Source organism: Myxocyprinus asiaticus, chromosome 50 (genome assembly GCF_019703515.2).
Source record: "Myxocyprinus asiaticus isolate MX2 ecotype Aquarium Trade chromosome 50, UBuf_Myxa_2, whole genome shotgun sequence".
Classification (NCBI taxonomy): Eukaryota; Metazoa; Chordata; class Actinopteri; order Cypriniformes; family Catostomidae; genus Myxocyprinus; species Myxocyprinus asiaticus.
The window spans coordinates 18,470,923-18,494,139 of record NC_059393.1 but is presented as its reverse complement, the minus strand read 5'-3'; the positions used below and the strand labels follow the sequence as shown (position 1 = coordinate 18,494,139).

Below are 23,217 nucleotides of genomic sequence, written 5' to 3'. Positions count from 1 at the left end.
TTCTCTTGGTGTGATAGCTGGCTGCAGGCCCTGAATTTATTGATTGTGGAAAGCAGTATTGTGCAGAAACTTACGGAGGGCTAAAAGTGAAAAACGATTTGCTTTTCATCAATTGCATATATACCATATCTCTGCCTGTGTTCATGGCTGTAGAAGCGTTTTACTCAATTCCAAGCAAAATATCATCATCCCCAGCTCTACAAACCTCAAAGAGGTCAGACAAAGCCATGCAGTGTTTCACAATTATATGAATAAACTATACATTTTCTGGTACATTTTCTGAAGTACTTTTGAGTGATGCTTGCCTGTGCAAAACTGGCCACCAAAATGTGTGGGTGGTTGCTTAGCAGTTCCTAGAGAGTTCTGAGAGGGGAATTACTAAGAATTAATTGTTCTATAAAACCGGCATTTATATGCACACAACATCTTCGATGGTTGAGTCCCCGATTCACTAAAGGAATTATGCAGATCAGGAAATGGTGCAAACATGCCCACATAATCTGTGCAAATGGAATTTGCATGTACAATTCTGATCTTGCAGTCCTGTTCTGAACACTATATAGTGGAGCATGCAGCAGACCACCGTGATCATGGCTCATTCTGCCAGGACTTTACAGTATCACTCCACTACTGTGATCCAGACCCCTTAATCTTCTCTTTCCCATGTCATATATGCCATGTTATTACACTCTTCTCCATCAATTGTTTATTGTTTGATGAATTACTGCTAATATGATCGACAGAATAGATAAACATACATCTCTTTTAAATTATTTTCAGTTTGCCGCCAGCTTTCCTTGGGCGGTAATGGTGCAGTGTGAATTGTGCCGGGCAAATAACTAAAAGTTTTGTGAATTAAGTGCAATCTATATTGAGCGTAATTGACATAGAAATTAGGCGTGTCTATGCAAAAAGGAATGACAATGACTTCATTTAAACACTCAAGCCGCACCGCTATCTCGTGATGACTGCACCTGCTAAAACTAGATTGACAATCTTACAGACAGATCTACAAAAAAGTAAACCTTTCCTTAATAGATCGCAACAGTGCCCACCCACTTTTCAGCTGCCTGGGTTCTTTAATTGGGAAGTGTTTTTCCAATTAATTTCTTCCATAGACTTTTCATTAAATCTTCAATAAAAGAGTTCTAAGCCATGAACCAAACCAACCAGCTCCGAGGTGACTCACAACATTAGAAACTTTGTTTTGAAGCAAAACAGTATTTGAATACTGGAAAAAAAGACAAAGGTACAAGACTTTGTACTTACCATTGTTCACTCGGGCAAAAACTTCAATCAAATAAAGTATTGAAAATGACAATCAAATATAAAACTATGGGAATATATGTAAAAATATTGAGTTTAGGTTGTTGATTATAAGAATTGAAATTATATCATTTAAGTTTATTGAGAAATATTCTGATATATACAAATATATAAGTAGTTTGAGAGTGAAGGGAGACAAGACTCATTTGTGTCATTCACAGTACGTCATGGGAAAGGGCGGTCACTTCTGGGCAGGCCGCGGTTCTCTGATTGGTGAATCTTTTTCTGCTGGACCACGGGTAATGTAGTTGTTCACCAGGAATTCCACTATCAAACACGATTTTTAACAATTAAGTTTAAAACGTAGACTAATGGCTTCAACAAAAGCATATCCCATCGATGAACAACCTCGGAGCTCATGATAGATCTGTCTTTCAATGTTTATATAAGTTATCATTGAAAGTCAATTCATCCATGGAAAAAAATTAAAGGAGTTTTTACTTCCAGAACCAGACTGTTGTGCTCTATAAGCTGCACAATTTGAGTTATCATTTATGTCTGTAGTACAAACCATGAGGGGCAAGTTATGTGCAAACTTTAGTTTGCGAAAAGAAGATTAAATACGAAGAATTTAAAAAAATTATACGTCTTATGAAAATGCTTGGTTAAACAAAAAAAATGGACATATCTTACAACTGGCTCAAAATTGTGCAGAACCACATGAAAGAGGTTTAAACACACCAGTAACACTAGAATTGGCAATTTGACTGACTGATGATACCATCAATGAGTCTGAATATCTATTCATTAACACTCTGAGGAGCTGCGAATATGAAATTGAACGGCAAAGTCCACATATACACACACACACACACACACACACAGTAAAGCAAATCTGATAATGTAAACTCAACTAATTTTTCTAACAGGGCAAAGCCTTGACAACTAATATCTAAAGAGGCAAGAGAAAACCTATGCAGTTACATTTTATTTCTTCAAGTCAGGTCTAGGATATAGCAGCAATCCCTTGGCAGTGGCATAAAGGGTTAATTAAATCCTAAACAATTACAAACTCAGAAATTTCCTTTCCTAAACACTGGCACACATAGCCAGGTCTATATGTGTTAGAACAAATAGTTAGGCAGTTGAGAAATGATAGAAAATTATTACGATTCCCTACCAGAACAAAGAAAACAATTCCTTACACAGTGCGATGCAAAGACGAATATGTTGCCTAATAAGTGCATTAACCAAATTCATAGTCTACATTCAGCTAGATGATGTTAGTGAAGTTATACATGAAATCTGTGCAGATCCTTTAATTAAATAATTAATTATAATTTTTTTTTATAATTACATATCACACATATACAGTGAAACTCTTTTTTTCACATATCCCAGCTAAGCTGGGGTCAGAGTGCAGGGTCAGCCATGATGCAGTGCCCCTGGAGCAGATAAAGTCAAGGGCCTTGCTCAAGGGCCCAACAGTGGCATCTTGGCAGTGCTGGGGCTTGAACCCCCAACCTTCTGATCAGTAACCCAGAGCCTTAACTGCTGAGCCACCACTGCCCCTAAATATACATATTCTCTCTCTCTCAAACAGATTTCTGTTATTACAGTAAAAATGGTTTGAGTGAAAAGCTGGCAGAAATAGAGCCCGGATCACAACGGGTTACTTTGAGCTCATGGTTAACCTGCTGAGTTAATACCATCTCAAGATAAGGGGGTTGGAAATACTCTGTGATTTCAGTCTTTTTGCATTAAACACGGAGTGGTACCATGGAGAGAGTGAATAACATGATTTTATTCTTTGTTCTAATGCCTAATCTTGTGTCTTGAGGGGGTCCGGCCTGATTAAAACCCACTGCATGAAAAGTAATCTGTACAGTTCATTAAGTTCAGGCAAAGTTTTCCATATTTCCTAACCACCATTCAAATTCACTTTATCAATGCTAATAAAAGCTACAAAAGCAATGACACACACGTATACCTCAGTCTGAGCATGAGGAATAGAGATACCGAATAGAAATCCCTGACACAATACACTAGCTTGAAGAAAAAAAAAAGAAAGAAAAAACCGCAAATAGCATTTATAATATAAATAAAATAAAATTGCAAAAAGGGCTTCAAACTCCGAACATGCAAAAAGTTTGCAATAACATTGACAAGAGCATCAAAGGATAGGAAATGGTAGGTTTTGAAGGTTTATTATCTGGATGGACGAGACAGTAGGAGGCTAGAGAACTGTGGGCCGTAAGTCTCTCGCCGTTTAAAACTTTACAAGTGGACGGACATAAAATGTTAAACTCCACAGTCCTTGAAAAAAATGTACAGGGAAGAGATGATAACTCACCCATGCTGTGGGTGTTTACTGTGGTAATTTATGAGTGCAAGACCATTTTTTTTTTCGTGTTTCGAATTCTCAGTGAGACATCCAAGTCCAACAAGTTTCCTGGTGTGATTTGGAATGCCGGCACTTTGAGAGTGTGTTTGTGACCTAATGTGGAATTTTCAATGAGAAAAAATAGTGCAAGATTTGATTTTATATGTTCAGAACAACTGAATAGTGAAAAGTGGTATCTTTATGACAGGCTGTCGGAGGGGAAGGGTTGAAAAATAAGATGGTTTGGTGACATCAGTCAAAAAAGGAAAGCAGTTTCAGAGGTGAAGCAAGATTATGAAGATTTCTTTGGAATAACGCCCATCAACGAATCAATAAAAATGAGACCAGGAACATGTATTAAGAAAGTAAACAGGATCAATTTTGATTTCATTTTGACTTTAAGAATTCTGCAAATCAATGAACCAATATTAAAGAGAAACCCCAAAGGATGGGTAGAAAAATCAAGCATTTTTTTAAAAGCTTGTTTGGTGGCCCAACATTGCTGAACTAGGTGGAACAAATATTCATTTGGGATTCATTATTTTTTTATTTGTTTTATTAAATTTGGTTATTATAGTTAGGGGTCAAATAACACAGAATACAGACCAAAATTATGTAAAAGCATCCTGATTTTTGCCTTGAATACATTTAATCAGGAGGGCATTGTGGGAAAACCAATCTATCATCTTACTTTATAGTGCTCATTTAGAATTTGATGAATGTCAACTATGACAACGATTGACATTTCAATCATAATAATGCAGTTATTTTGACAAATAAATTATGAGGAACATATAAACCACAAACATTTACAATCTTACAAATGTTTGGCACCTTCCCTTAGTTACAATAATCACTCGTTTTAGTGCCAAGGGGGCACTTTTAAGACTGTATGTGTCTGTAAACATATATAGTATGTGTAGATTATGCATACTGTATGTCTTTGTATGTGTCTGTGTGTGTGTATTTGTAAGTATGTGCACACATACAGCAATTTTGTTTTCAATGGACATATCCATTTGAAACCTAATACTACTTGTACATATAAAGTATGTAACCATAGCTAGTATAGATTGTTCTCTTGTTGGTTGTGTGTGTTTGTCACAGTTTTCACAGTCAAGCCTCCGGTTACAACTCATTAATATTGTGTTTTCATAGATGGAGACCATACACGCACACACAATTACCAAAACCCAACTTATCAGCAGGAAACATTACAAATCACTATCATTCCAATTTACAGACAAAGTACTTCAATGAAACATTCCAAGAGCGTAATCATTTCTCTCCAATTGCTTAGCTTGGTATCTTCCAACGACAGTGCAATAACGCAAGCCTTGAGGCTGTTTAGAAAACTCATTTACATCTACTAACTGAGTTTAGGAATATAGCGGCTGAAAAAAAACTACTTTTGGGGTCTTAAATAGGAAGAAATAAAATTTCAAGAAGGCTAATGATGGCTGAGGGTGGAATATATGCAGTAAACAGGGACTGAAACATTCTGTGGGGGCTTATCTCTTTGTTGTGAGATCTTTGCAGATGTTATGAGCCTACATTTGTCGGTAAAATTCATATTTAATGTAGAGTGGCCCAAAAAGTATTTGGACACTTAAGTCACACTTAAAATGTGTGAATGTCATTGCATTAGATAACAAAATATCAAACTAAGTGGCATTTATTTTAGAAAGAGAAAGCACAAATACACTTTTCGAGTAAAACATTTTGCAACAAGACATTTGTAAGGTTTTAAAATGATAATAAAAAATCAAATATATATATATATATATATATATATATATATATATATATATATATATATATATATATATATATATATATATTCAAACAGTATGCGGACACTTTAGTTGCTCATGTCAATAGTTTATGTGATGAACTACACCTGTGGTTAAGGGAAACTTGAGAGAAACTGACTTTATACATCCACTAAAATGACCTCGGGACCAGTTGGTTAAAAGTAATTGCAAAAACGTCTCAGAATTAGCATGAGGAGCATTATCTAGCATTATATGCATCTAGCATTATATGTTGCAAATGCCACTTGGTTTGATATTTTGTATTGAATGCAACCACATCCATACATTTTTAAGTGAAGAGGCTTAAATTTTCAAAAACTATTATATCATTCATTAAATGTATGTTTTAAACAACAGTTGATATATACAATTAAAATGTCTACATGTAGTTAGAATGTTCTTCTAACATGGACTGTAAGCTTATTGTGAAATTAAAAAATGATTCTTTGAGAACAATACCTTAACAATAAAAGAGCAAAAACCACTGCTCTATGCTTCTGAAAATAATATTAACTTAACATATTCCCTTGCTTAAAATGTAAACCAATTTCAAGATGTTCAACTGGCCTTTGGATATCATAGGCTATAGACTATCCCCTCACTGACAACCTTACAAACAGGTTTTAGTAAAGTGGGGAAACTTCAGTATTTAAACTGACAGTCAGTTTTCAATTACAGAATATATTTTAAACTTTAAAGGATGATGGGAATGTAACATACTATTAATGCATGCAGAGAATTCATAATATGTTTTAACACTGAGAGCTTGGCCAAATACACCTGTGAAATCAAATTATATATCCATGTGCCCTCTGAAACCTAATGGGTTGAACCTCTCAAAAGTGTGTCACGGTCACATTTTACCCCAACCCAAATCATAATTTGCATAAAGAAAATAAATAAATTATACTATTAGGACCCTTATTAATTACAGTAACACAAAATACAGTCTTATTCTCATTACTGTAATATGGAAATAAGATGAATACATACATTTTCGTGTATTTATACATTATGGTAGCATTTGTTGTACTGTCTTAATTTTTTTTTTTTTTTATTGATTTTACAATTTTTTTTTTTTTGTAATACAGTAAAAAAAAAAGTACTATTAAAGTAATGACAATTATCATTTAGCATAATAAGTAGGGCTGTCAACTGATTTAACTGAATTAATTACATCGTGTGCTGATTAATTAATCAAATTCATCGCAATTAATTGCATACATCAATATTTGCAGAGAAATGCCCCCAAATAAAAATTATTCAACATATAATGATTAAATATAATATATAATAAATATATTATTTCAGATAATTAAAGTATACATTACATACCATGGCAGACAAGTAAAGCACTGATTAGGCAATACAAAGGTTGCTTTGGAATGCAAAACATTTTTTATTTCCATATCCTTGAACAAGCCTTTCATTGGCCTACAGTGTCAATTCATAGTCCTTCCATTTTGATACTAAATTTTTCAATCTGTCTGAGATGGATTTGTTATAATGGCTTTTCTAAGGACACGTCTATGTAAATAAATGTGTCACATGGACGCTTTTTAGAGCATCTCACTTTGGTTGTGGCGTCATAAAGAGCGTTTACGTAGTTCGAAACTTAGAAAAACACATCTCAAGACCCCTGCATTAAGAGCTGAGCTCCATCCGGATGTGTTTGAGTGCAAGAATGCTTCCTCATCTTGAGCTGTCTGCTATGGTTTGTTGTCTGTACAACTGCATGTTGAATGCTGAGCTGGGGTTTTGCTAACTGCCCCCTGCTGACTGAGACTCATAAAAACATAAAGGTGATTTTTCAAGTTTACATTTTTCCAGTAGTAGGTAAATTCCTTATTATGGTCCCGGGAAATGACTAATTGTGTTAAACACAGGCACGCACGCACACACACACACATATATAGATCACAGTGAATTAACACATTAAATCGACAGCCCTAATAATAAGACAATACTAGATGCATTAAAGTAATGAGAACTGGGGTGAATGTGCTTAACTGTCCTAAAAATAATATCACAATGAAAAAAATCATAAGGGTCCAATTAGTAGAGTACATTTTCTTTTGGTTTTGGGGTGAAATATGACTAGGACATTTCTTGACAGGTTTTGTGAAATTCACCCAGTGACACCTGACATTTGACCTACTCAATGCTCACACACCTTAAAAACATTTACAAAGAACCCAATGCATGTATAATGTCAACTACGCCATATGTCTTGAGATCTACATTCATTATTAGACACAAATATGAGAGAGAGAAAAAAAAACACTCATATCAGAATGCCCCTGCCTGAAATTTAGAAGCACAGAATTGAAAACCATTCTGAACTGTGCACACCTTGAAGCTGAAAACCAATAAAATTGCTCCGAAGAACAAGCTTAGGTCTTTATGCCTTTCTTTGCCACAGGCGATACAGCAAGGGATGCATTCTGGGAGATGACCTGACCGGAAAGGGTGAGAATTTCAGTCACTTCTCCAGTCTGGCAGTGTTAATAATATTAGCACCTCTATGACCCCATAACTCTTCTACTGCAAACAACTAATTAATTTTCCCTATTAAGCCATGCAAGGACAATAACAAGTTCTTAAAAAAGGAAGGTGTGAGAAAAATTTTTTTGTTTCATTCTTTCTCTTGTTTGGCCAAAACCGACATTAGGTCAACAGAAGTGGGTTTTAACCAGAAACAGAAGGTCAGTTGATGGGGGAGAGACAAGGGCAGTGCTGCTAAAGTATTCACTGAAGGTAAAATGTTCAAGGTTTTCTGTGCCTGTAATACTCTTTGCAGATAATTTATATTTATTACCCCAACCCTGGCAAGACAGTAATGTTATGGTATAGTATATGATTATAGCATCTGCGTTAGGTTTAGCATTTGACACAAAAAAAAAAAAAAAAAAAAAGAAAATGTGTAATGTGCTCACACATTTCAATTACAACTGTAAACCTAATAGATTACTGTACAATATCACATTGGGATCTATATCTAGCTGCCATTTGTAAAGTCATAATTGCCTAAATTATTTTTCAGATCTAGTCTATTAAAAATTTCATAGCTTGGAGGCTCCCATCCTCAAACTCCTTTTTACACTTTTCTTTCTTTGGATAAAAACTGTATAAAAAGCAGAAATGAAGAGAAAATGCATTTGAGGCAACGAACTTACTCTGCCACGAATGAGTGCCAAAAAGGGACTTAAGATTGTGTTTTATCGAATTGCCACACTTCCTGAAAAGTGAAAATGTAAGGCCAAATGGCTGCCTCTGGTTTAATAAGTGTGTCATCCACATGCTGTTTAAAATATGTGTAGGTTTCTCAAATCAATTAATATGCTTTGTTTGAGTGGATTTTAAGGAATAGGAGGGAACAGGGTATCCATGTTTTGACCTGTGGCTTCAGCAAAACAAAATTCATAACCTCTCATATTTTTTTCCAACTGCATAATTAACATTGTCAACAATCATCTTGACAAGCATCAGTTATTATCATCCCTTAAGATTGAATTGAGGCATTTGTAAAAACAAAGACCAATAATTCCTCATTTTAGACAATTACATATCTTGTCAAACTACACTAGAAAAGAGCACAGTGGAACACATGGTAAAATGTTGAAATATATTAAATGAAACAGGACGCCTTTGTAAGTGCCACATTTCCTGTGCATTTCTGGTTGTTTGCTTATCTATGCTTTAATGAGTGTGGAACACCTGCTTAATGCTGTCTTTTTCAGAGCACTTGTCTCTGTTGTGGCCTGTGGGGACCAAACACTTGCTGATGGAGTATGCTTAGCCATCTCAAGAGCCATCGGTTCATTTTTTCCACAACCTCGCCTCCTGTTGTTGTGTCACTCAGAACCATCACAGTTTCTGCTGTGCCGACACCCCCTTCCAGTAGTCCAGAATATCATGCAGATCTTCATCCTTCGCAAACTGCACTTTCTTTCGAAGAGCATGGCCAGCTGCTATGTAGACTTCCTCACGCGGGCTTTTCTTGTTGGGCCGGAAGCGTTCCCAGATTTTAAGAGTGCTCTCAGAGGAGTACTCAGGGCTAGAGGAATACCCTGAGTAATTGTGGTGACGAGGAGAAAGCTGAGAGTAGGCAGTGTCCTTCTTGGTGCGAGTGAGAGGCTTTAGAAAGGAGACTTTCTGGGCAGGGGAGTCAGTGGCATCTTCATAGTAGAGGGCGGGGAAGGAATGTCGGTGCTCTGAGCAGTGGTAGTCTGGGTGCACCTCCAAGTGGTGCTGCTGAGCTGTACTGCCCCTGCCCCCACCTCCAACCACAACACCACACCCACCCGAACCACCACTGCCACCACCGGCTCCCCCTCCACCCCCGCTGCCACCATCTCCTCTGCCATTACGGACTCCCTGAACCCCAATTATGGGCAGCCTCTCCAGTGGCTCCCCGCACCGAAGAGGGCTGCTTTTCTCAGGGTACTTGCAAGGGTCTGGGCTGCAAGGGTCGGGGACATCCAGACTGAAGACTCGAGCACTTTTGACAGAGCCACCGGAAGAGATGCTGCAGCGGTTTTTGACTGCATTAATAGGAACAACTGCAGCATCTGCACTGAGTTGCCTCTGCAAGGGGCGTGATACTGTGGCTGGGGGTGGGTCCCTGTAGGGAGGGGAAAGAAACCCCCCTCCACTAATGCCGGGCCGCTCAGAAAGGGGCAACACAAGTGGAACAGGGGGTGGAGGACGAATTTTTGGGGACGACATTATCTGGCATGTTTCTGTGATGGTTGGGGAAAGAGGGATTAGCCCCCTGGCCAAGGAGGTGACACTAGGAGGTGGTGGAGAGGAAGTGTTATCTGCTGTAGTTGCAGTGGCCACAGCTGCTTCCACAACAGCTACGGAGTCTAGTTTGAGTGCATCAATGCAGTTATTGATGATCTGGTTTACCTTATCCACCTCCTTGGCAATGGTGGAGATCTCAGATGTTGAATCTCGGCCATCATCATCAGAGTCATCTCCTCCATTAATCCCATTTTCCTCCCTTGCAATAGCATCCCCTGACCCTGTCACAACTCCATCTCTTACTCGTTCCTCTCCTCCTGCTGTCCGCACGTCCATGTAGTTACACTTAGAGGTGGCCATGGCTTCCGAGAAAGCTGTGGCCATCTTTTCCATTTGTGGCAGGGAGGAAAGTCGAGAAGAGGTGGTGTTGGCTGAGCCATGTAGGATGCCCAAGCTAGAGGATGTTGACTGGTTCAACTTGCTGTGGTGGTGTTGGTGATGGGATTGGTCATGGAGTTTCTGCAAGGCAGAAGGATCCTTCGCTGCTACAGCAGCTGCTTCTGGACCATACCGCATTTCCAAAATGGTTTTCTTGACACTTATAGACTTTTCTTTCTCCTCCTGCATCCGACGCCTACGTAAGCAGTAGTACACCAAGCCCAACACAATGACCATCCCAAACAGGCAGCCTAGAATGGTCATAATGTAATGGGTGGTGGTAGATGGGGTTGCTCGCAAGTCATCAGGCCCTGGAGCCCGTGTGGCAAAAAACAGGCAAGTGTGATTGTTCCGCTGAGAATTGCGAATTGAGGCAACACAGAAGGTGTAATTTGTGTGGGGTTTTAGGTTGTTTAGGGTGACAGTCTCTTTTTTGTTCTTTAAATTCATGACGTCAGACACATAGGTGTGATTGTACTGCACTAGGATGTACATCTTAAGGTAGGGCTTAGGGATTTGAACCAATAAGGAAGCTGTGGAGAGGGAAACTTTTTGCAACTTAATACTGGGACTATAGGTGGGGTCTGTAGTTGATGAAGCTGTGGGCTGGTGATAAGGTCCCATTTGATCAGAAAAATCAATCCCCATTCCAGACGAATCCAAGTCTGGAGGCAAGGCAGTTATACCAGTAACAATCACTCCATCTTTACACATGGATGATAGGATGGAACGAGCATTTCTTCCAGGACTACCTCTTGGACTCAGCAGAGGGTAACCAAAGAGTTCCTTCGGTGTCTCACACTGGAGCCTGTCATAGGTGTGAGTGACATTGTCAAATGCCTCCAGCCATATAAGGAAGCTGTACAAGTCGCAGCCACAGTGGAATGGGTTTCCAGCCAGTTCACACACTATTAGCCGCCCAACAACGGTAAAAGTAGATGCATCCAGTTTTGCTAACTTGTTTGAGGACAGATCGAGACTGCTAAGGCTTGGGCACTCCCAAAAGGCATTGGTTGCAATGACCTCTATAAGGTTATGTTGCAGATATAGGCACTGCATTCGACCCAACCCTCGTAGTATCCCCTCTGTGAGGTTGGTTAGCTTGTTGTAACCCAACTGTAAGACCTGTAGATTGGCCTGTCCTACAAAGGCACCATCCTCGATGTAGGAGATCTCATTCTTGGTGAGATTGAGGTCAGTGAGGTTGGTAAATCGACTGAGGGAACTGAAGAAAATTGCCTTGAGCTTGTTCTCATTAAGCCGCAAGTCATGGACAGTATTGTTAATGTGCTGTGGGATTGTCTCATATGGAGGCTGGTTCTGACTACAGATCGCCAGCCACACGTAGCCTTTATCCCCCTCAATTAGCCAGCAGTCACCCCTCACAAAGGAAGGTGCATAAAGGACGAAAAAAAGAGGGATAGAGAGGAGAATAAAAGTAGGTGAACAAAAACAAGGGAGGTTGAACCTGCAGGCCATTCTCAGAACCAGAATTGGATTTGTTTTGATCAGGGAGGGAACGGAAAAACGTTAGGGCTCAAAAAAAGAAAAATTATCAGAGGATATGGACGGCCAATATGATTAGAAAGACAGGTTCTGGGAAAAAAAGGTGTCTTGAGGGCAGTCACAGCTGTACAAGTGGCATTATTCCAAACATAGTCCCCATTTTATGTGGTCCGTGTTATAAGGTAATAGCATCGCTTGCCACAGCTATAACTCATGGCCTTTGACTTTCCAGCTGCTGTACTTTTGGACCACTATGCAAGATGATGTCAATCTGAGCCGGTGAATCTGTGTAAGAGACAAGGGTTGGGGAAAGAGAAAATGGAGAAATTATCATTTTTATACTTTAATTATATACAAAACTGATTTACAAGACCGGTTCCTGCATCCAAATTTCTAAAGCCATAAACAACTTTGTCCTATGTATGCTGATTAAAGTCAACACTTTTCTGTTATATAAAACTGTATTTGCACAATTAAACAATAAAGCCTCAAAACTGGTGTAAAAGAAGGTATAAATGACAGCATAATTAGAGACAAAATTGTTTAACAGCCATGAGTCTTTAGGTCACTCAGGTTTTACCATGCTGCTGAGGATTAAACTAGGATTACCATTATCCACATACCACAATTCTATTCACCATTCTTTTGCAAGAATGTTTTTTCCCCCTTGGTTATAAAAATGCATAAAACGTTTGCTAGTCTCAGCCGGTCTCCCAGCCTGGTAAGGGTGGTCTGTTGGCTTGCTGTATTATTTATTTATTTATTTTAAGATAGGCAGGCTGGACTATCATCTGACAACCATCTTGGCCATGCTCACAGGCCAGCTTAAACCAGGCAAGACCAGCATACCAGTTTAGGCTGGGTTTTTGTGTGTGTGTGTGTGTGTGTGTGTGTGTGTGTGTGTATGTGTGTATATATATATATATATATATATATATATATATACACACCAATCAGCCACAACATTAAAACCACCTGCCTAATATTGTGTAAGTCCCCCTCGTGCCGCCAAAACAACACCAACACAACTCTCAGAATAGCATTCTGAGATGCTATTCTTTTCACCACAATTGCACATAGAGGTTATCTGAGTTACCATAGACTTTGTCAGTTCAAATCAGTCTGACCATTCTCTGTTGACCTCTCTCATCTGCAAGGCATTTCTGTCCAAAGAACTGCCGCTCACTGGATGTTTTTTGTTTTTGGCACCATTTGGAGTAAACTCTAGAGAGTATTGTATGTGAAAATCCCAGGAGATCAGCAGTTACAGAAATACTCAAACCAGCCCATGGAAAAAATTATACATTTTTCTGAATTTACTAAGTATGTGTGAGTAAAATAAAAAAAAAAATATTTTATTATATACAGTACTGACAATTTTTTTTTCCAAATTAGAAATAAAAATATTTATTTAAGGAATCTGCCCCAATTCCAGCTTTGCTGAAGCAGTCCCAGTTCATCACTGATCCTCCACCAAATTTCACAGTGTGTGCAAGACACGGTGGCTTGAAGGCTTCTCCAGGTCTCTGTCTAACCATTAGACGACCAGGTGGAGGATCAGTGATGATCTGGGGTGCTTCAGCAAGGCTGGAATCAGGCAGATTCGTCTTTGTGAAGAACACATGAATCAAGCCACATACAAGGTTATCCTGGAAGAAAACTTGCTTCCTTCTGCTCTGACAATGTTCCCCAACTCTGAGGATTGGTATTTCCAGCAGGATAATGCTTGATAATTTGCAAGTTGTTATTTTCTGCAAATAAATGCTCTAAATGACAATATTGTCATTTGGAATTTGGGAGAAATGTTGTAAGTACATTATAGAATAAAACAAAAATGTTAATTTCACTCAGACACATACCTATAAATACTAAATCCAGAGAAACTGATAATTTTGCAGTGGTCTCCTAATTTTTTCCAGAGCTGTATATATATGTGTGTGTGTGTGTGTGTGTGTGTGTGTGTGTGTGTGTGTAGAGAGAGAGAGAGAGAGAGAGAGAGAGAGAGAGAGAGTACTTGGTCAATGAAAATCAGTAATAGATTAAATTTAGGTGTTGATATCTGAAGTGTTGTGGCATTTCTAAATACCCTGATATTGTTTCAAACTTCTCTTCTTACTAGCATTACAAAATATATATGTATATAGATCAAAAATATGATGTATTCTAACATACCAAGATAATGTTGTGGTATATTTTGGGTCTTTTCTTGCAGATTGAAACTAGAAAGACACCAAGCCTAAACTGTCAGAACACCACAGTTGGAATATCAGAGAAATCGGGCAAACATACATTTAACATTTACTAGGCCTCATGCTAATGTTAATTCATCAAATGGCCACACTGTTTATGAGCCTGTACAGACAGAACCTATCTAAAATGTTTAATTCATGATTCAGATTAAGTTACACATAATTAAATTTTAATAGTCCTTTATCTAACATTACAGATAGTCAGGAAACCTTACATAAAACTTAAATTACACTGTGCAACTACTCTGTCTATGTTTAAAAGCACCCAATTTTACAATAGTCACTTCTCATTCTGAAAGCTCTCACAGAAGTAAGGATCCTGTTTCCCTCTGCGGCCAAGCTCAGAATTGAAATTGACAATTCAATTCCTCAACGGACATCAGCCAATTCAACATTGACCCTCAGAGTGTGTCATAACCATGAGACACTCTTAACTGTCAAGCCTATAATCCCTCAAGACCCAAATGTGTGCATGAGAATGTCTTTTCATCTCTGTTAGAGCTGATGATTTACATCAGCCTTATTTATTAATTAGAATGTAAATAACACACAAACAAACACAATAGGCATGTTTGTCTTTGTGTATTTGTATGCCTTTAGTGTATGCATGTAGACATGTTTGCTGTGTCAAGGAAAATGTGCGTAGCATGCACATAATGCAGAACACTTTTATGTAAATTGAATGTGAATAGTTGGAAATCTGAAGGGAGTATTAATTACCCAGCTGATTTAAAAAAAATAAATAAATAAAATAATAATAAAAAAAAAATAAAAAAATTGGCATGGCATTACTTGAACAGCCGTAATTGTAACTGAATGCTTTTATGAAGTTATCCTGCAACAACTGCATTTATAATGTGACATCAATATGCAGGATGATTGTTACACATTAAACCAATATATTATCCCCACTGGAATATTTCAAACACTAAGTGCAACATGACTGTTCACACCAAAACACTAAATGTTTATATTCCTTAGTGCACTGATATAAACATAAGACATGGGGAATAATTAGTGGTACTTACTACTGTAAGACAAGCATCACTATTACGGTAGCACTTTATTTACAGTACTGTTCTACATTAACATACTATATAATTACAACAACTACAGTAACTACTAGGTACTAACCCTAAACCTAACCCCAATCCTAACCTTAACCCATATTAAGTGCATGTAGTTGCCTAATATTACTCAGTACTTCCTTGGATAAGTACACTGTAAGTATACTAAAAGTACATGTACTGTAAAATAAAGTGCAACCACTATTACTGTTAGCCTCCTTATCCTTCAAGGGATAGTTTGGAAGATGTTAGGCAGAATGTTAGGGACTAAAAGTCTCAGTCACCATTGAGGCTGACTGAGACTGTCAGTCCCTAACATTCTGCTTAATCTCTCCTTTTGAGTTCCACAGAAGAAAGAACAGTACCAGCTAGCTCTTTAGCCAAACATGCGAAACACTGGCTTGGCATGTGGAAAGACCAGCTAGACCATCTTAACACCATATTAGCCAGATAGGAGTTAACTCTCCTTTTTATTCACTCCCTCCCTTTCTCTCCCACTTCTTAAATAATATTCTTTATTCTACTCTATATAGCTTTCATTACCAGTATTTTCTCTCACTTATTCAACCCAAACTGCATCAGTAAATTTCCATCTTTCTTTTCACTGAGCTCTGACCTCATCAGATAAAGATCTAATTAGTTAGTCAACTCAGTTGTGCCCAGAGGAAACACTCTACGAGTTCTGCTCCACACTGGGAAGGTTTGACCAAATATGAAGTCACCAGAATATTGCAGCAGTGGCCTCAAAGCAACATTTATCTTAAGGCATAAGATAATGCTCAGTCCCTGCTGATGTCATTAAACAGCACACTCTCTCTAAACTCAAAATTGATTGAGGGGCCATATGGCTTTTTTCTTTTGTGAGTTAAATAAATTAATAATGTATAGTAGACTTGCCTACAAGATCTCCCAAATGTACTATTACAGTAGGTTGGAAATGCAATAAAAATACCATTCTGTGCTCCATTGTTTAATATGAGGACTACTGCCACTGGTGGCCCCTCAAAAATAGGTGCATGACACCCCTGGCTATGTGCCTTAATCTCTCTCATTGTTCTGTCTTCCTCCGTCTTGTCTCTATATTGGCCGTAATGTATGCTAGGAGTTTCAAGCTATGCTCCTTTCAAAAGACAAAAATTGCAAGTGCCAGCAACAGCAAAGAAACAATTAAGACCTTCTGTTCCTTTATCTTCTTTTATTGTGCCAAGCTTCAGGCCTATTGTGGAGACATGAAACCCATTCCATTTTGCACGTTGAGTTATCACGAACTGTATCTTCGATTTAATTAGGACCAGAGGCTAATACTAATTACAGCTTGTGAAAGCAAGTGGACCAAACTAGCGCTTCAGTGAGCTTGCTTTGTCATTGAAAAATGAACCTCTTGGGAAATTTGAGGCAGAGAATGTCGAACGAAAAAAGAATGAAAATAAATTTGGAGAGAGACCCATTTCCCAGCTGAAAAACCATCTTAAACCAGCCCAAATTGTTTTGATGGTCGTATCTGGTAGAAATTGGGAAAGAAACCCACTGAGAAAATTCGGGGCACATTTTATGCACAAATTAGCCAAAGGACAGTGGGGAGTAGCTATGTTCTTTGAGTGTAACTTTCTTGAAAATGGCACTTTTCATGACTTTTGCTTTCGACTGATGTCACCAAGCCCTCTTACTTTTCAACCCCTCCCCTCCAATCATTCAGGTATGTAATGCCCACTTTTCATAATTCAATCAATTTCCCAAATCAAGTGTACAAGTTTTCTCATTGAATATCCTGAATTTAGTGGGTCAGTTTTTTTTTAACTTTGGGTTAGTTTTTAGGTTTGTAATGAATAACTCTTTTAATAATCAGTCATTTAAATAATTATAAATAAATATATTACGTTTTATTTTAACATAGGTTCAGTTTGTCTACACCTACATAAAGAAGACAGTGATTTTGGGTTCAAGTTGGATTCAGCCCTATAATTTGACAGAAGACGTCAAGTCGGATTGGGTCAAAGTGTACGTGCTGGGATTAGGCTTTAAATCACTGCCTGTGCAGACTTGTTGTTACGAACTTCGCTTCAAAGGAGTTGCGAACATTGCTTAATGCTGAATTTAAATTGTGGATCCAAAACGGTAAACAAAGTTTTGCCCTAACCTCTTTTTGGGTTGAACATTTTAGAACCTCTGTTCAAGCTATCAAGCTATACATGATATCATAGATATTCTGTATCTAGCACTACTTTTTGTGTTTATTGTGTTTAATGGATAGCACTCACAGTGAGTGCTGGTTTGGTTGATTACCAGCTGTGGCATTATTTGGAAGAATCCTCAATGCAGTTATCACAGTTTGCCATTTGACGCTCTTTCAAGCATTTACCACAAATGCTCAACTTTCTCTTCCCCCCCTCAGCCATCGCAATGTGGGAAGCACTTGTTACAAAAACAGTTTTATCTCCAAACAACAGCAACAGAGACTACCTGGAGAGAAAAAAAATACTCAGTAAAGAAAAAAAAAATGAAACAATCGCAGTGTGTTGATTTCCCTTTCACGTACGGACAAAGGAAACTCCGCTGTTGTCTTGCAGGCTCCCTACATACATAGTATGCATTTTGAAAACACAAATTTGTCCGCAGTTGTCTGCAAAGGCATTCACAGTGACTTACAGCGGCAAAATGACCAGAAGTCATTATTTTTCAACAAGAGTTGCCGATTTCTGCAGTCATGAGTGACAGTGAGCATTGACAATGCCAATTAGAACCCTTCTGAACATCTCATTTGGGAGCAGTTTAGGTTTGCCAACTTTTCGCCACGTGAATACGGTACGCTTGAATATGTTGTGCGCTAAAGGACAGGGAGGCGGGTTTCCTTCAAGCGAATTGCTGTCCAAATGTGGAGAGGGAGGCACAATACCTTCAATACGTGATGTTTTGCTGTCTGACTGCCCATACACTTGGGTGGGGAGGGATGAATGTCCCCCTGGAGTGTCTCACAACTAAGATATGGTACAATCTACATACTGTAAAGGACATCTTCATTTTGCCAAATTAAGGGATGTCCTGAGTAATATGGGACAGTTGGAAACCCTAGATCAGCCAGACACCACCTTGTCGTTCTGCCATCCAATGACCAAAAACAAGACCAGATTCCTTAAGGAGTGACAACTATGATGTTCTGAATTCTAATTACAATTCTGGCTCTAGGTCATGACCGAGAGGATAAGGTTTTTCAAAGTGCCCTTAATGGTTGCCGGAACTTCCATTGCTCAAGTTGACCACCCTCTCAGGTACCTTGAGGCAGATATTTTGAAGTTACATTGGATATAATACAGAATCTCTTTTCTCTTTCTGTCGGTTCTCATTTTTGCCCCCAGGACAAAGTCTGGTATTAAAAGCTACTGATGCAGCATTTATTAGAAACAGAGATACAGACAGTCACAATCACAAGCAACACTTATATTTAAGGTATACTACACACCAAGCCTTTTTAAATCCACTCACAGAAGGCCACCATCCTGCAAAAACCATTTACAACACACTTGCATGTAATTTTCAAGGAATTTAAAGACCTTCCCCATGTCCAAATATACCTATTTGCCAAATGTACTTAAATTACTTGACTGTGGCAACATTTTTGCAAAATAATATTACGTGGCTCTAGGGCTGCACAATTAATTTAAAAAAAATTGAGATTACAATTACGGCTGCAGCAATTAACTTATCCTGAAAAGTGTCAATTACAGCATTCCATACAGATCTACTCCAACTGAATTAAAATTTTGTATTTAAATTTTTTTCATTGGTTGAGCATTGTAACCAATTGCAGACATGTTCATTGAGTACATAAGCCTATCAATAATGGTGCAACAAAACTAGAAATGCTCCCATTATAATATAACAATAACAGTGATGATTAAGTAACAAAGTTCTAAGATTGTTTTTGGAGGTGTAGCTTAAATAAAAAATATGGATTGTGAAATCCCCCACACAACAAAGGAATTTAATGTAAATTCTGTTAATCGAAATTAATAATCGTGATTACAATATAAAGTGAAATAATTGACAATTACGATTTTTGTCATAATCGTGCAGCTTTACATGACTCCCTTCACGTATTAAGGCAGTTCCAAGGTGAAATGTCCACTGAGTGGTGTTAAATGTGAGTAAAATTTTCTCACAAAGAGATAAGGTTTTTAAGGTGAATGCTCTATCAAGCTTTAAATCAACAAAACCAACCTCACTACCCTAAACATTTAGCCTAAACCAAACCGATAGCGTCCTAAAAAGCAAATGTGAGATAAAAAAAAATGCAATACCGAAGCAACCATGTCATTTCGTGGTGCTTCAATGACACTTTTGTGTCAACTCATGTAATCTTTAGGACTCGTACCCCAGTCCTTTGCATCTAGCACCTCTAGTGTTCGTTTTACCAGGACACTGCTGCGATACGTGCAACGTATCACTTCTGGCCTCTGGGAAACTCTTCAACTTCTTCTCTCCTACCCAGGAAAGAGTGATACTGCAAGCACCTGTTGGTGATGATAAAACAGTTCATCACCAGTCTCTTGTTTGACTTGAGTGAGTGTGAATCACAATTTCACGACAAAGCACATTGAAACAGATGCCACGTCCTCACAGAATCGCTCAATTGCACCTAATTCTACAAGAAACATGTAATATCATCAGTGCTCTCGCTAATTGACAGTTTTATAGGATGGTTTGGGACATTATGGGATGCCTGAAGCATGTGTGCTTTTTTGTCTTGGGTATTGCATGTTGTGCTTTGAAGGGAGCTGAAATAGATACAGAGAAAGCACCCAGTGGTAGCCTGTCACTCATTCTGTCAAAACATAGAGTATGTAGATGATCAGTGGCCCTAAAAATTGCCCATTTGGACATTTCAGCCAAAATTGAAAAATGTAAATTGTATTAGATAACAAAATATCAAATCATGTAGCATCTACAAATGAACACTAACTGTGGCTAAACACATTAGCTGAGCGAATACTAACACAAACACAGTTTCTTTCTGCACAGCAGACAGGATGTAGGTCATGTTTGGCTAAAGGCTGCGTTTGAAGGGCCTATGCACTCATTTGTGTTGGGTGCAGATAGTCATGTCATGTTTCATCCACCCCTCCCATGAGACAGGCTAACAAAACACTAGGCAGGTCTAGAAAAGAGGAAGCATTGTGTGAAGGTTATCTTCCACCCGCAAGATTCCTGATCCACTTTGAGCTTTATATGCTTGCACGGTTTGCATCTCTGTCCATACAAGAGGGAAGAGAGTCTCTTAGTCTTAAGCTCTGATGTTGGATGTAGACTACTGACAGCAAACGGAGGTATTTTGATATTAATTGGTGTGGTGATGTTGCATAAGCATTAAAGATCTAGGCTGGTATCTGGAAGGTTGTAGGTTCTAACATCTGAATTCATGAGTTGGAATTGTAGCCTTAAAGGAATATTCCAGGTTCAATACAAGTTAAGCTTAATCGACAGCATGTGTGGCATAATGTTGATTACTGTCAGTGTCGGATCAGTTTGTTCAGACACTGAGCAAGCTGATAGACATGATCTTAGACCCATTTACACTTAATAAGCTGACAACATGTAAGGTTATGTAAACACCTTAAACTTTTCTTTTTTTTTTAATCAGGGTAAGGTCAAACAGTTTAAGCAAAAAACAATCGGCACATAAAAATAGCTGATTTTTTGGCAGCTTTATTGGTGCACACGTAAACGCACTCAGTGTTGTCAATATCACAGTGATTGTGTCTGACGTTTCATAAAAATTTGCGTCTTGAATGAGAAAAAACAAAACAAAAAACAAGATACTAATGTAGTTTGGATCAAATTAGTAAAATTACAAATTTCTGCCTGGCAATTTTCATTAAAGCATCTGGCAAATAAATACATTTAATATGGTTTGAAGTTGGTCTGTTTTGTAGGAAACAAATAAGTGATATGCTTCTTTGGAAATTGCCATACAATGGCCTTGTCCCAAACGCACACGTCCGTAAAGTCCATGAGACTGTAGGGTGTCCCATTTGCAATTTTATAAATCAGAAAGGTACTCATTAGCACCCCCTTTGTGGCCATTATTTGTCTTTAATGCACCCTTTCGATGAATCAGCACTGGTGCGGACTCCGAGATGGACTGTTTCCCAACAGCCCATGCTGCAAAGTGTTGACTCGAAGTAGGGCAAAATCGTATGGAGTAGCTATGAATCAGCCAGGGAGTGTTGACTCTTGGTGACAGTCAACATGTGCTCTCAGACGAGTCCCACTGAGTCAAGACTAACATGCAAACACAACCAGACTTAAGAGCTGCAGACCCAAAGATCTCTGTTTCTATTTTTCTGCTTTTTCCTCTACAACCTCATAAAAAAAATAATTTAATCAAATAAATCACCAGATTGTTTTATTTTTACCGTTATTTTTTTACTATTTTTTTTTTACTATTTTTGGTGTCAGTACATATGGTAGTCTCACCCCTGTAATATTTAATCAGAGCATTCAGCTGTAATGCAATTAATGTGACTGAATTTCTCTTATTTGTTGTCCCAAAAAACAAATACTCATCTGTTATTGGACATCACTGGAAGAAAACCAGTTCTACGAAAGGTCAGTACACCATGAACTCTCTAGCAGTTTTTCTAGTACACTCAAAAAAAAAAAAAAAAAAAATGATTCCTTGCTTCAGCAAATATTGCTCATTAAAATAAACAGATTTTACTCAAAACGTAATGCAGTCAACTTTCCTTAATTATATGCTATATTTGTGACACAAGATATTGAGATTATGCTGTACTCATAATAATAAAGAAACTTTGCGAATTATTTAGAATGAAGCGACAATAATCTGAATTTTAGTCAACCCAGCCTAATTTTTTTAGATTCCATGGGAAACCACGTGATGCAGAATGTGATTGAATTTTAAGCAAGCATATTTGGGGCTGGCTGCCATTTTGGATGAGGAGAGCTCGTGGTGGACAACACAAAGTTTTTGTCAAAAAGTTCAAAGGTAAATTACTTAAAACATAGCGTGAAATAAGTCTTTTTTTTCTCTCTCTCTCTCTCTCTGTTGCTATCAATATTCTGTGTATTCAAGTTTCTATTCGCTTAAAGAAGTTGTTAACTTACGTTTGCAAATCTACAGTATATTAAACGTTTGTCTGCATGAGGCTAATTATATGTTTGCATGTTCACAGTCGAACAAACACAAAGGAGCCCGTGCATTTTTTCACCATGCAGATACTCTTCATCTTCAACTGCTGCTCAGGGCCTTCATCTATAACTCCTCACTTACATCACAGAAACTCGGCAAACAACAGATAATTCCAGTAAATTAAACGCATTTCTACACCAATTTAAAATGTTTAATGCAAACTTCAAACTGTACATCTTGAAACCAGCTAACATTTTGCGAGTGTTGGTTTATATTCAGCTTCATCAATTGCATCTACAGTTTTAGCGTTCAGTTAGTGTTTGAGACGACATGAATAAATACATCAATATCATGTGAAGCATACATATCGGCCTCTGTAAAATCACTGTTGTGGTTGCCGCTTGCCTTAAACGATATTGAGATTGTCAGTGGCAATAATTAGTATTCTGTATGTGGCGCTTACACCATACTTTTCTCATAGGAAAATACTGTGCTTTCTCATTGTCAGGCAGTGGTGGAGAATTCCTGAGGATTTTTCACCGGAGAGACAGTTCATCTTCAACCGCTGCTCAAGCGTCATTCACGCGGCAGAAACTCAGCA

General features: G+C 38.1%; 1 protein-coding gene across 1 annotated transcript; it reads right to left on the bottom strand.

The window, feature by feature from the left end:
• Nucleotides 1-9,077: 9,077 nt before the first annotated feature.
• LOC127439053 (protein phosphatase 1 regulatory subunit 29-like) lies at nucleotides 9,078-12,126 on the bottom strand. The gene has a single exon (XM_051695077.1). It carries the CDS (start codon nucleotides 12,124-12,126, stop codon nucleotides 9,331-9,333), a length of 2,796 nt encoding a protein of 931 aa, XP_051551037.1. The 3' UTR covers nucleotides 9,078-9,330.
• Nucleotides 12,127-23,217: the final 11,091 nt, after the last annotated feature.

Bases quoted from the DNA above. Each gene is read 5' to 3' on its own strand.
- LOC127439053 (XM_051695077.1), bottom strand. From the start codon at position 12,126: ATGGCCTGCAGGTTCAACCTCCCTTGTTTTTGTTCACCTACTTTTATT.